The 14,290-nt window shown below is 39.2% G+C and overlaps 1 protein-coding gene across 1 annotated transcript in view; it reads right to left on the bottom strand.

Moving 5' to 3' along the window:
- The window catches only part of ERR (estrogen-related receptor), a 130,775-nt gene that overhangs the window by 90,413 nt on the left and 26,072 nt on the right, over positions 1-14,290 (bottom strand). The window contains exon 3 of the mRNA XM_090386344.1: positions 9,253-9,508. Within this exon, the coding sequence (XP_090242470.1) occupies positions 9,253-9,508 (256 nt within the window). The remainder of the gene's footprint in view (positions 1-9,252; positions 9,509-14,290) is intronic.

A 14,290-nucleotide genomic window follows, 5' to 3' on the forward strand; every position in this document is an offset into this window, starting at 1 on the left:
AAGCTAGAGGCATTCTATAATTGGAAAGGGAATTAATATTTCATAATTTTCATACAGGTAAAAAGCCTGGTTACAGCAATTCCTGGGCTCTTATGAGCTCAGTAAAAATTTATATTTTAACTGAGCATATAAATTCATAGTTGAACCCTGTGTGTAATACAGATCATCTTCAGCTAACAAAAGCTATTCTGTGAAATTTTTGAAGTTATAGGAATTAGGGAATATCTTATAAGTTTGATAAAGGAACACTAAAATGGATGCTACAAAGATTGGGATACACAGAATGCCACATTTCAGTATATAGAAATAATAAAAAACATAATCCACACTGAAATATGGGTATGTAGTAGTAGTGGCATGTGATGCAAGAAAGCAAGTGTATGAGCTTATGCAGCATCAGCTGGGGGGGGGGGGGGGGAATCACACCATTCTCTCCAAATGCTTGTCCAGTTCCTCCTTAAATTTATTCAATCTATCAACCTCCTCAACGACAGATGGAAGTTTGTTCCAGCAATTAACTACCTGCTGGCTAAAGGCAAATTTCCGCACATCTATTCTACATCTGTCTTTTCTTAATTTGAATTTATGCCCCCTCAGGTTTGTAATCTGAGCAAACAGAAGAATCCTATTAGAATTCAGCGCGCCTCAACCCATTCAAGACTTTATACACCTCAATCATCAGATCACCTCGCAGGTGCCTAGTTTCCAGCTGCTGCAATTTTCAGAACTTAAGCCTTTCTTGGTAAGAGGACTCCTTCGTTCCCCTCACCAATCTTGTTGCCCTTCTCTGTACACGCTCAAGTAAATCTACATCCTTCCTAAAATGAGGCCTCCAGATCTATACGCAGTACTCAAGGCGTGGCCTGACCATTGCCTTATACAGAGGAACAATCACCTCCTTCTCCCTGATAGCAAAATTCCTATATATCATTGACAAAACCCCATGACCTGCCCTGGCAGCCTGTCTGCATTGCTCAGAAAACTTCATATCTGACTGCACAATTACTCCCAGGTCTTTTTTCATTTTCTACCACCTTAAGTGTAGTACCACACAGTTGGTACGTTTCTCTGGGGTTACTTCTACCCATATGCAATACTTTGCATTTGTCAAGGTTAAACTTCAGTTGCCACTTCTTAGCCCATCTGCCCAAATTATCTAGATCCTGTTGCAGTAGCACACTGCCATTACTGTCATTAACAACCCTGCCAACCTCTGTATCATCTGCAAACTTCGACACTAAGCCTGATATACCTTCATCAATATCATTAATAAATATCTTCTTCTTCTTCTTCTTCTTTGGTCCTTAGCTGGCAGCTGGGGGAGGCGGTTGGCCACGCAACCAGTATGCTGCTGTAGGTGCCGCAGGGTTTCGGACTTGCTCTGTGATGTTCTTCCATACCTTACGATCCATGGCTTCAGTCCTGGCCTGGTTAAGGTCGAGACGTCGGCTCTTCAAGTCATCTTCCACTTGCTTGGCCCACGTTTTCCTAGGCGCAGTCCGTTGGATGCTCCATTGGGTGGGTCGTTGTCTCCAAAGGAGTGTGGATGGTATTCTGTTCGTGCCCATTCTACATACGTGGCCAAACCATCTGAGCCTTCGCTTCTGGATTTGGTCGGCAATGGTTGGTTGCTGTTGGCATCTGGCGCGGATGGTATCATTAGTGATGCGGTCGCGAAGAGAGATGCCCAAGATCTGCCGCAGGCATCGCATTTGGAATACCTCAAGTTTGTTCAAATCTAACTTGAGACAAATCCATGTTTCCGATCCGTAAAGAAGAATGGGCAGGATCAAAGTCCGGAAGAGTCGGATTTTAGTCTTTGTGGAAATGTTGGTCCTCTTCCACAGACACCATTTGAGCGAGGCGAACGCAGTGGCCGCCTGTCCAATTCTGCTGTGAATTTCCATGGTGGATGCAACTTTCTTCTCCTGGACCAGCGACCCAAGGTATTTAAAGTCCTGCACTTGCTCGATCTGGACGCCTTCGAGATAGATGGTGGCTTGCGACCCATCTGTTGTCAGGGCCTTTGTCTTACCAGCATTGATCTTCAAACCGTATGGCCGGACAATGCGGGCAATGTCGTAGAGGATTTCCGTGGCTTCAGCGTCGTTACCGGCAAGGATAGCACTATCATCAGCAAACATCAGGTCAGTCACATAGTGATCCTTGTCATATTGTATGCCCTGTCTGTTTCTGAATGCTTGCCTCATAATGGCGTCGACCACGATGTTGAAAAGCAACGGGGAGGCTACATCCCCTTGGCGGACTCCAGTTTGGATGGTAAATTCCTCAGATAAATCGTTCTGGATGCGCACCTGGCTGGTTAAACCGTTGTATGCAGTTTGGAGGAGTGTGATGACTTTTCGAGGTACATGTTCAACCTCTAGTAGTTTCCATAAGGCAGGCCGGTGGACACAGTCGAAAGCAGACTTAAAGTCAATGAAAACAATGACGGTTCGCTGTCCACACCGGATCCTCTCCTCCATCAGCTGACGAATGGCAAAGATTTGATCACAGCATCCTCGCCCGGGTCTAAATCCTGCCTGTTCTTCTCGACTAGTTTGCTCGCGATGTTTTTGCAGTCTTGACTGGATAATCTTCATAAAGACCTTTCCAATGATGGAAAGGAGGCTGATGCCACGGTAGTTCTTGCAGTCCCGGTTATCACCTTTCTTGTGGATCGGTACGATAATGGCTTTCCTCCATGTTAACGGAATTTGTTCAGTGCACCAGATGGTTTTGAGGAGTGAGTGTAGTCGGCGAAGCAGTACATCTCCCCCGGCTTTGATCGCTTCTGTGGTGACTTGGTCCACTCCTGGTGCCTTGCCATTCTTCAGGGATTGTATGGCTGCTTTCACTTCTTCTACTGTAGGCTCAACATCGACCATGGAGACCTCAGGGGGGTCGATCGAGAGTGCTGTTGCTGGCGGTCCCTGAGGTGGGGCGTGATTATACAGAGCTTTGAAGAATTCACTCCACCGCTGCAGGCGTTCGGATGGTGATCGCACGAAGGTCCCATCAGCATTCTTGATGTTGTCACTAGTCAATTTAGTCTTTCCACTCAGACATCTGAGGGTGCGGTAGAGAGTGCGGTACTCGTTTTTGGATGCCGCCACTTCAAGATCGTCTGCCACTTGGTTCCAGTATGCTTCTCTTTCTGCTGTCATTCTTTGTCGGACTTCTCGGTTTAGCTGCCGGTACCGTTCAAACTGGTTGTTACTTTTTTCTCATTGCACTCATAACAAACTAGTGGAAAAAAAAACTACCACTGGTTTGTTATGGGTGCAATGAGAAAAAATAGCTAGGTTTACTATGTCTCCCAAACCCTCAGAATCTCAGATGGGAAGGAGAATTTGCAATTTGTCTTTGTCATAAATCTACTGTTTGCAATAAATAAATAACAAGTAATTAATTAAATGAAAGTCTATTAGACATAACTCAATATTATAGAGAATTCAAATCTCATTGATTGTGGGTTTTCTTTTAAAACATGTTATGTTCTAAAAATAAATAAAAATGCTCAATTAGTAATGTTTTAATTATTTTCTTTCAATTATTTTTATGTAACATTCAAAAAGTTTTTCTTCAAAAGTTTTTCTAAAAATACAGAACATAAAATTTATGAAAATCCATTTACTGAGAGTCCTGTTGTCATTTGGACCCCTTTCTTCCCTTTTAGGCGAGTTAGTATAATTGCATAAAGCTTATTCTTTAGCATGTCTGTCTACCCATCCATATTCAGGTCCTAGTGAATGGATTTTTGATGGTAGATTTTTTTTTATAAACCTTTGAACTATCCCAAATTTTATTAAAATTAGACTGATAGAAATCTGAAAATTTTTCATTACAGGCACTCCCCAACTTACGTAAATTCGACTTTATGTAAATTTTTGCCAGCCGGTTCAAACTTAAAAAAAATTGTGGAAAAGTATTTTGCATCCCATAGCAATTAATGGAAGTATCGTGAAAAGATAGTAATGTGAACCCAGTAACACACTGTTTTTTTTTTTTTTTGGTAATTTGTTCGTTCCAAGCCCTCGGAAGTTGAAATTTTCACTATATAATTAAGCTATTTATCTCTCTAAAAGGTCATTTTTATAATGGAAATTGCAGTACACTTTCACCGTTATCATATGTTCTGTTATAATAATCAATTTTGAATGCCTTTGTCATATTTTTCTAAAACACATTTCTGGAGGTCACTACCATAAAACAAAAACAATTTGCACTTTCTGGTTTATTGGGCTTTTCTGTTAGAGCAATCTGTATTATTTATGTTAGAGTAATCTATTTGCAATAATACCGATAATAATCTTCTCTTCATTCCTATTTACTTATTACAATGGTGAAGTGAAGAGAAAGGGACCAACAGAAAGTGCAAGTGCCAGCAGTACTAGGAAATGAAACAAAACTGATTTAAAAATGAAGATGATTAAGAAGTATGAAGCAGGACAAACTTTGTCATCTTTTGAACAGAATTAGGTCTCGCTACTTCAAATACTGTTTTAAAGGGCAGTGTGCATTTAAAAGAACATGTTAAAGGATCAATGCATTTAAGATCAACAGTGATTACAAAACAGCATTCAGGCACTATATCAAAGATGGAAAAGCTATTAATAATATGTGCCCCTGAGTCCAATAAGCATTCAAGCAAACACAAGAAGTATTTATGAAGCTATTAAGGATAAGTACAGCAAACCCCAAGCCAAGTTCGTGGCAAGCAACAGGTGGTTTAATAGGTTCAAGCATCGCACTAGTTCCGATTCTGCAACTGCAGAGAAATTTTGGAAAAAAACTCCTTCTAAATCTTCACAGCCCTCAACTTCCGCAGCAGCATGTTTATCAACTAGAGATGTTGATTCTAGCAACGATGCTCGAAAGGTAAAACTTGCTGATGTTATGCCTGTCTCCTCTCTCTTTTTGTAATTTTATAATTTTGAAATTTTTGTAATTGTACACTTTTGTAATTTTTCCTGCACATGAGATAAAAAAATTGAATAGATAATTCTATTTACATGTTTGTCGAACATTTCTTTTTTTGCTTCAATCAAATTCAGCGCACACAGCTGCGAGTGCCATATAAGCATTTGGGGGAATTCTGACTTACATAGAGTTCCGCGGAACGCAACCCTTACGTAAGTCGGGGAGTGGTTGTATAGATCCGTCCACACGGATAAAGGCTGAACTGCCAGTAGATGTATTGTCGGGAAATTTTATGTTTGGCTTTTGTAGAACAATATGATAAGCCTCCAAAAGTTTATTAAAATCAGACTTAGAGAGATCCAGAAATCATTTCATCTCACATAGGCTATCTGCATACTGGTTGTAACTGAAAAATAAGTTAAAAGTGTGTGTGTGTGTGTGTGTGTGTGTGTGTGTGTGTGTGTGTGTGTGTGTGCGCGCGCGCGCGCGCTGAACTCAAACAAATATTAAAAAATTTTAAGGCCTTGTAATTTCAACTACCTAGACCAATGACATCTCACTTGATTTCATAATCAAAATTAAATGATCTTGTTTAAAGGGCCTAAATTTAACAAATCAGAAAAATTATGCAGGAAGGCACATGCAAAGCCATGGTAAACCCAATAAAAAAAAAAAAAAAAAAAAATATTCAGAATGAACTCTTAAAACAGTTACTGCAAATTTCATAAGCACAAGTCAAAAGTTCTGTGGATATTGTTATAGAAATGCTGATGCCTTTAAAAACATGGACTGCAATATGCAATAGTCTAACTTCAGTAGTAGGGAAAATCATGGAGACAATGATCAAAGGCGGAATTTAGGATCATTTAGATAGAAACGGAATTCTGAATGAGTAAAATGAATGAGGATGAAATTGTGACAGTTATAAATGATTCTAGAACTAGGGGCCATAATTTCTAGTTATGGGGGAGATGTTTAGACTGGATTGCAGTAAGTTTTATTTTTGCCAGCAAGTTACAAATTACTGGAATAAGTTACCTAAATGGGTGGCAGGGGCTGACAGTTTGGGGAAATTCAAAGATCAGCTGGATAATTACCTATCGGAGGAGGGAAACGCATAGGTTGTCTATTTTCTTTTCTCTTATTAATTATTATTATTTTATTTATTTATTTTTTTTTTTTATTATTTTTTTTTTGTCTGGTGCAGCATAAGCCATAGGCTTCCTTGCACCATGTGGGTGGCCACTGCTAATACTAATCTTGAAATAACCTATGAACTGCTTTGGTGCTTCTGATGTTGCTGAGGGAATTCCTGAAAGAATCAAATAATGTACAGAGTTTTGTGGCTTTTTTCTACAATCCAAAGTATACAATTATATGCAGACAATGTTACAATAATTATTACAAAAGGTGTGTGTGTGTGGTTTTGATATTAGTTTAGAGAAAAACAGAAGATTGAAAAAAATTAGAAGAGTAACAAAGGAGAAAAAATTCGATAAAGATCAAACAGAAAGATGAGAGAAACAGAAGAGAAAAGTGAAAAAAATATATATAATATATCATAATATAATCATATTATACTAAGGAAAAAGTTATTTCCCATGACACAACTTTGGTGTCACTTTTCAAGAGCTAACCATCAAGATTGCACGTAAATATGATAATATCGAGTCTCAACTGTTTTTTGAACAGAAAATAAATGCCAACGAAGATTGAGGTTAAAACTATATGAGCTAAATAATTTGAAATAAATTAAGGAGTTGAGGAAATTAAAGCCAATAATAATGTATGAGAGGCACTCAATAAATTAGCATTGTAGAGGCATATGATGCAAGAAAGCAAGGCTTATATAGCTTCAGACTTGAATGGTACAGTTATGGAAATACTGAATGTTCCACAGTAGAAAAATTATGCATAAGGCAATTAAATAAATTTATAACTCAGTGTTACTGTTACTAATAAATAACTTAGTGTAGGTCAGAACTCGTGATGAACAATGCCTTAGCTCAAAGAATACTTACACTTACTTTAACCTTGCATTTAAATAGTCAGATCAAATGCATACTGGGAAGCAGTACTGATTTGTAGTTTGGGGTTTTCTTCTTTTCTAGTTATTATTGTTATTACTTACTTTTCTTATCTTTTTTTGTATTTTTAAGGTCCTCCCAGCCTGCAAATGGGCAAGCGGTGGGGGGAGGATTTGGTTTGTAATTCTCTAAATTGACAGTGTTGCAAACGTTTTAGCAGGTATCATTTTATACAATAAATGTAAATATAATGGGGTTTGATGAGTGGTTCATGGGCTCATACAGATAGCACTATTTTTATCACCTGTAATGAAAAACCCTGTTCAGAGCATAAGGATACACATCCACCCTGTTCACCTCCATGTTGATGGGGGGGGGGATGTTTTGCAATTGATCTGTGTGATTCCATATCACACTGTGACAACAGAAACAAATGTGCTCATATCATCTGCAGCACCTCCGTAGCCAGGTGGGCAGGAGCAGCACATGCTTCTTGATTAGACTGGGGTTCGAGCCTGCGACCACCAAATATGGAGGATGCGGAAAGATCAGGGAATGACCGCTGCATATCCCTGGAGCAATATGGCCTTAGTTGCTAATGCTCCCAAATAACAAACAAACATGTCATCTGCAGTTTTTTTTTTTTTTTAACCTCTTAAATATAGGATATTGTCTTCTCACTAAGAGCTGTCAGCCTTGTCTCATTCAGATTATTCTTCAGTGAGCACATGCTCTTTGTGAAGAGCAGGGACCATTCATAAAGTACTGCCCAAGACATGCCTTACAACGAATGGATGCATCCCACAGCACCTCAGAGAGACTTTGCCAACTGGCACAGCATATATAGTGATAGTACAAATAGTGCCTGTCAGTTCATCAGTACAAAAGGCAGCACAATGGAAAAAGGGAAGGCCCTAACAGAATTTGAATGGGAAATGCTTTGCAGTACTATGAAGGTGGGGCAAACATCTCAGCAACTGCAGGCATTGTCAGTTGTTCGAGTCAGCATAGTGAAAGTGTGGCAGGAATGGTCTGAAGAGGAAGGTCACAGCCCCTCAACATGACAGGATGGGGAGACCACAACTGCTGATTGACAGCTGGCACGTTCTGTCCTGGACAATAGAGGGCTCATGAGCCCTCGATTAATGGCAGACTATAACCAGGCAGCACATAGAAATGTTTCTGAGCCCACCATCTGGAGATGCTCTTGCATGGGCACATACGCCGTATGTGCCCACCTTAACTGATCGTCATCAACACCTCTGCTAGCAGTGAGCACAGAAGAACCTTGTTGTTGTTGTTTGGTTTTTTTTTTTTAGGAGCATTAGCAACTAAGACCATATTGCTCCAGGATATGCGGTGGTCATTCCCTAACCTTTCCACATCCTCCGTAATTGATGGTGATGGGCTCGAACCCCGGTCTAATCAAGAAGTGTGTGCTACGCACTGCTGCTCCTTCCTATCTGGCTATGGAGGCGCCTCACAGAAGAACCATTCCTAGACATTGGATAATTGGAAAAAGAGTCACCTGGTCTAATTAATCAAGGTTTCAGCTCCCTCATTCTGATAGATGGGTGCATATTTGACAATGAGCAGATGAACAGCTGCAATCACAGTTGGACAAAAACAAGCCAGTGGCAGTGGTATCTTGGTTTGAAGAATGTTTCAAAGATGTTACCGACTTCATCCCCACTGAACACACCCTCACTGCCTCGGCTTCGTTTCAGACCAAGTTTCACCCTAGCTGTAGTTAGAAAGAACAAAACTTGCATACATAGTAACCGTGTATCCAAATGACACTGAATTCTTACAACAAAACAATGCTCCATGTCACAAGGCCCAGCATTGTGCAGGAATGGTTTGAGGATTGTTTACAAGCATTTTGTATGCTCCCCTAGCCACCAAATTTTCCCTAACATAAATCTCATCGGACAGGCAGTGAAATGCAGTATTCGCCAGAACGTGCCAGTGCCTCACTCTGTTTCCGAACTCCAGGATATCCTTCTATCCAGCTGGTCCCGGATACCAGAAGACACCTTCTGTGGTCTCATGGAGCTGATGCCAAGCTGGGTACAAGTGACTATCATGGCAAAAGGCAGCCCAACGAGCTATTAGGTAGGTGGGTGGTCATAATGTTTTGACTTATGAGCATACCTTCCAACATCACATCAAAATTTAGTAAGGTCTTTCCTAGTGTACACATTCCACCCCCCTCCAAAAAAACAACACCTGGCTTGCATTACACAAAAATAATCCAGTTTGAAAAAATAGGAAAAACATTTCAAATACTGAGCATACTCACCCTGAATGGTCCTTTTGAAAAATGCCTTGCATGCCTCACACGAAGCTACTCCATAATGGAATCCTGATGCAATATCCCCACAGACAAGGCACAGCCTTTTAGGTGAGTCTCCAGATTTTCCTTCAGAATTACTAACTCCAGCACTACATGTACCATCTCCTGGCATAGTACTAGAACAGAACATATCTTGATGGTGGCTTTCTGGGCTCACTGGTGGAGATGGGGAAGGCTCTGCAATGTCACTGGGATAAAGATCCTTAAAACAAAGTATACAAACACATATATTCAAATTGTAATGGATTATTATTTAGATTAATACTGATAATTCAGAATCAGGTAAAGTAAATTCTGTTCGGTTGTTTTTTTTCTTTTTGCTTTTTTTTTAATAACATAAACTTCAAGTAGTTGGTTGATAAATTTCAGCTATAACATTTGAACAAATGCAAAAGCTATATAATGTATCAGTAATGTACATGTATTTACATTTCAGGTCCAATCAATTTTTTTTATAATTAATAGAAGTGAAAGCAACATAATTAACTATACACATAAAAAAGTGTTTCTTTCTACATTGCTGCAATATATATATATTATTTCCCTCCAGTTATATTTATTCCATTTGTCTAAATGTTATGTGATATGGCCATGGGCAACAGTTTGCTAACATGAGGCAAAATTAGGATTAAAATATGTACTCCTGCCTTCAGTAACTGAAATAGCTCAGAATGTTAAAATAGTTGAAGGAAAGTGAAAAGTAAGCAAATGAAGACTATAAAACTTGTACTTGGGTTATCCGGGAGTATAATTTCTGGTCTGCACTAGCGAGCTCTGAATACTGTAGCTATGTTGGGCAGGAAAAATGGTTATATGCTTTAAAACTATAAATATTTCAGCATTAATTGCAGAAATTAGAATTAGTGACGGACAAAAAAAAAACTGCATTACCTTAAAAAAAAAAGTAACATTTGTAGTGAAACATATAAGATATTGTTTGATTACAGTCATTTTGTTTGTCGCAAAGCAAAGGTATTGAGTCAGATAATGCTTCTATTGTATGAGACAGTAATTGCAAAGTATTGCACCAGCCATTTGTATAAATACGGCATTGGAATTGCATACACGTTCATTAGTATCCTGTTTTGCAGAGGTGTAAGCATGGCTCCATATGTTCAGTATGACACCAAGAAAAAATATGACTCCATATGACACCAAGAAAAAAAAGTGTAGCTGTTGCTTTGTCCCAGAAAGGGCTTTCTACGCATGCTAATGCTGATAAAATAAGCTGCCACCAGTCAACAGTATCCTGGGTGCTGAAATTAAAGTGTGAAACCAGTAATGTGAAGAGAAGACCTGGATCAGGCCATAAGAGAGTGACTATGCCTTCGTAATCGCCATACTAGTGCTCCTGATCCAAAACTGGACTTTGAGATGGCCTCTGGTGTTGAAACAAGTGCACGAACTATCCAAAGACTGCTTTCTGAATGTGGTGTGCATGCCTATCAGCCCAAGAAGAAGCCTTTGTTAATCCCACAAATGAGGAAGAAGTGACTTGCTTGGGCTAAAACGCATGTTTCATGGACAAAAGAGCAATGGGACATCGTCATCTTTTCTGACGAATCGAAAATTCAACCTGCATGGCTCGGATAGAAAGCGATATGCAGAAGACGAAAATTGGAGGCATACCATCCTGACTGCATAACATCGACTGTAAAGTTCCCTGCCAGTCAGATGGTCTGGGGATGCATAACAAGCAAAGGGGTGGGGCGAATTAAGTTTATTAACGGAACGGTAAATGTAGAAACCTACACTGCTATCTTGGAGGCATGACTGAAACCCGTTATTAGGGATCACCACATAGATGTCCAAAACTGCATTTTTCAACAGGACTCAGCACCTTGCCACACAGCAAAATTGGTAAGTTTTTTGCTATTTAGATTTAATGATCAGTTTGTCTTCTTGTCTCACAAGGCTTAAAACATACACCAATGTTTTCCCTCGTTTTTCTCCCTCAAGGTGTAGTCATACCTCAGAAATGCTGGCATTACAGTGTTGTTTTTTTTGTTTGTTTGTTATTTGGAGCATTAGCAACTAAGGCCATATTGCTCCGGGGATATGCGGTGGTTATTCCCTGACCTTTCCGCATCCTCCGTATTTGGTGGTCACAGGCTCGAACCCCATTCTAATCAAGAAGCGTGTGCTACGCACTGCTGCTCCTGCCCACCTGGCTACGGAGGCGCAATTACAGTGTTGGACTGGCCAGGCAACAGTATAGATTTGAACCCTATTGAAAATTGCTGGTACATAATGTCATCTAAAATTGCTCAGAAGAAGCCAACAAGTAAGATTCAGCTGCAGGAGAGCACCATAAGGGTGCTCTCCTGCAGCTGAATTGGGCAATCGTGTGGTACCACGAAATTGGGCAACCATATATCCATAAGTTGATTAACCCGATGCCAAATCGTTGCAAGGCTGTAATTGCAGCTCAAGGAGGAACAACAAAATATTTAGGACTTATTTTGCTGATTTTCAGTTTGTACATGTAAATGCAATAAAATGTATGTTTGGTTGTCATGATTGCCATTTGAATGATTTCTCATATTTCCATTAATTATGCATTTTACCCTTTGGGAAGATATTTGTAGCAATTTTAGAGTCTTTTTTATTGGATTTCATTCACAGAGATATACATCCCATCTAACAAATGCATTTCGAACATTTCTGTAACCCACAATGCAGGGAAAAACACATTATTTGCAAAATTCACAAGTGATGCAGTTTTTTTGTCCACCACTGTATATATTATCTTATGTATTAACTATAAAGATCATAATTACAGGCAACAGGCTTCAAGATGCCACATTATTTCACTATTTCAGTAACATACACCAAGATAGTCCATATATACGTGCTTGTACACACACTGAATTGTGACTGCCTACCTAACACCATGTTGGGCTACCATTTGCAGGGACAAAAGATGAAAACATCTGATGGATCTGCAGTCATGGTTCCAGGCTTTCCACAGTGTCGGAATAGAATATGGTTGTGTGTCCATATGCCTCACTTCCTGTTCCAAAACATCTCACAGGTATTCAATTGGATTGAGGTCAGGCAATTTGGAACAGGAAGTAAAGCATATGGACACACAACCATAATCTATTTCGACACTGTTTTTATACATTTAGTAATATTTATACTTATTTTATACAAAATGTATAAAAATGTATTATAGTAATACTAAATGTATAAAAAAATATATTCAATTCTATGTAAAGCACTAAAATGTATATTAGCATTAGCATTAGCAGAGGCATTTGATGCAAGAAAGCAAGCTTATGCAGCATCAGCCAAAAAAAAAAAAAAAAAAAAAAAACCACTTCCACTTCACCCCTCTGTTCGTTCAAAATACCTGTCCAGCTGAGCCTTAAACTTATTTAGGCTATCAACCTCCACTACAAGGGATGGAAGTCTGTTCCACCAATCAACCACCCGCTGGCTAAAGGCAAATTTCCGCACGTCTATCCTACATCTGTCTTTCCTCAATTTGAATTTATGCCCTCTCAGGTGATTATTCTGAGCTAGAGGAAGAATCCCATCAGCATTGAGCACGCTCAAACCATTCAAGGCTTTATACACCTCAATCAGATCACCTCGCTGGTGCCTAGTCTCCAGACACTGTAATTTGCAAAACTTAAGCCTTTCTTCGTAAGAGCACCCCTTTGTTCCATTCACTAATCTTGTTTCCCTTCTCTGTACTTGTTCCAGCAGCTCTACATCCTTCTTGAAATGAGGCCTCTAGACCTGTATACAGTACTCTAGGTGTGGCCTGACCATTGCCTTATACAAGGGAATAATCACCTCCTTATCCCTGCTAGAAAAATTCCTGTATATCATTGACAATACTCCATGAGCTACTCTTGCAGCCCGTCTGCACTGCTCAGAGAACTTCATATCTGCCTGCACAACCACCCCCAAGTCCCTTTCATTCTCTACCACTGTCAGTGTAGTACCACAGAGTTGATACGTTGCTCTGGGGTTGCTGTTTCCCTTGTGTAGTACTTTACATTTGTCAATGTTAAACTTCATTTGCCACCTCTCAGCCCATCTGCTCAACCTTTCCAGATCCTGTTGCAGCAGCATAGTGTCAGAAGTGTCTTCTGAATAATTGCCATATATGTAATATGGCAATTATTCAGATGACATTAAGCAATCTAGTTTAATCAGAAAAATTCAGGAATATTCAATTTTATGTTAAGCATGAGGTAACTACTGAAATGTTATAGGTTAAAATAAAAAGTGTTATGATGTGCATAATGGTGATGGGTGATGTGGGTGGATGAAATGGGAAGGGGTGTGTTTTGTTTTGTTTTGTTTTTGGCTGTATAAGCTTGCTTTCTTACATCATATGCCACAACTAATGCTAATAAATTGGCTCCCTTGGAGCTAGTTTATTAGCATTAGCCACTGGAGCTGAGAAGAAATATGTTTCAGTGAGCATCACATTGGAAATAACATCACCCACTCCATATATTAGCATTAGCATTAGTATAATGCTAATGCTAATATATGCAAGAGGAAATCCAAAGTATGAACTATCTAGGCATAATCACTACAGAAATAGTGAAATGGTGTGGCATCCTGAAGAAATACCATTTCCCATATATCAGCTAATCACCTGTAATTATAATCATTACAATAATATATAAGATAATATAATTCTTAATTTTTGCAATTAATACTGACTTTTTTGGTGCAAAAGCAACTTTAGCCATATTGTGCCTAACTATTGGTATTATGAAAAATAAATGTTGTTTAATCATGATTTATACGTGGCCAAAATGTCCTATTACTTTTAAAAAAGTAAATACATTGTCAATTCTAGAATTATTGCCTTTGATTTATGATAAGGTTAAGGACTGCTGCATATTTACAGAAGATGAAAGGCTGTTTGTCATGCTATATGAGACAGTGAACATTCTATAAGGAAATATTTCACAGTGAACTGGCAGCAGCAGTGAAGACATGTGGAGGATTAGTT

This window comes from Mastigoproctus giganteus, chromosome 12 (genome assembly GCF_048544385.1).
Source record: "Mastigoproctus giganteus isolate SK-2022 chromosome 12, ASM4854438v1, whole genome shotgun sequence".
In the NCBI taxonomy this organism is placed as follows: Eukaryota; Metazoa; Arthropoda; class Arachnida; order Uropygi; family Thelyphonidae; genus Mastigoproctus; species Mastigoproctus giganteus.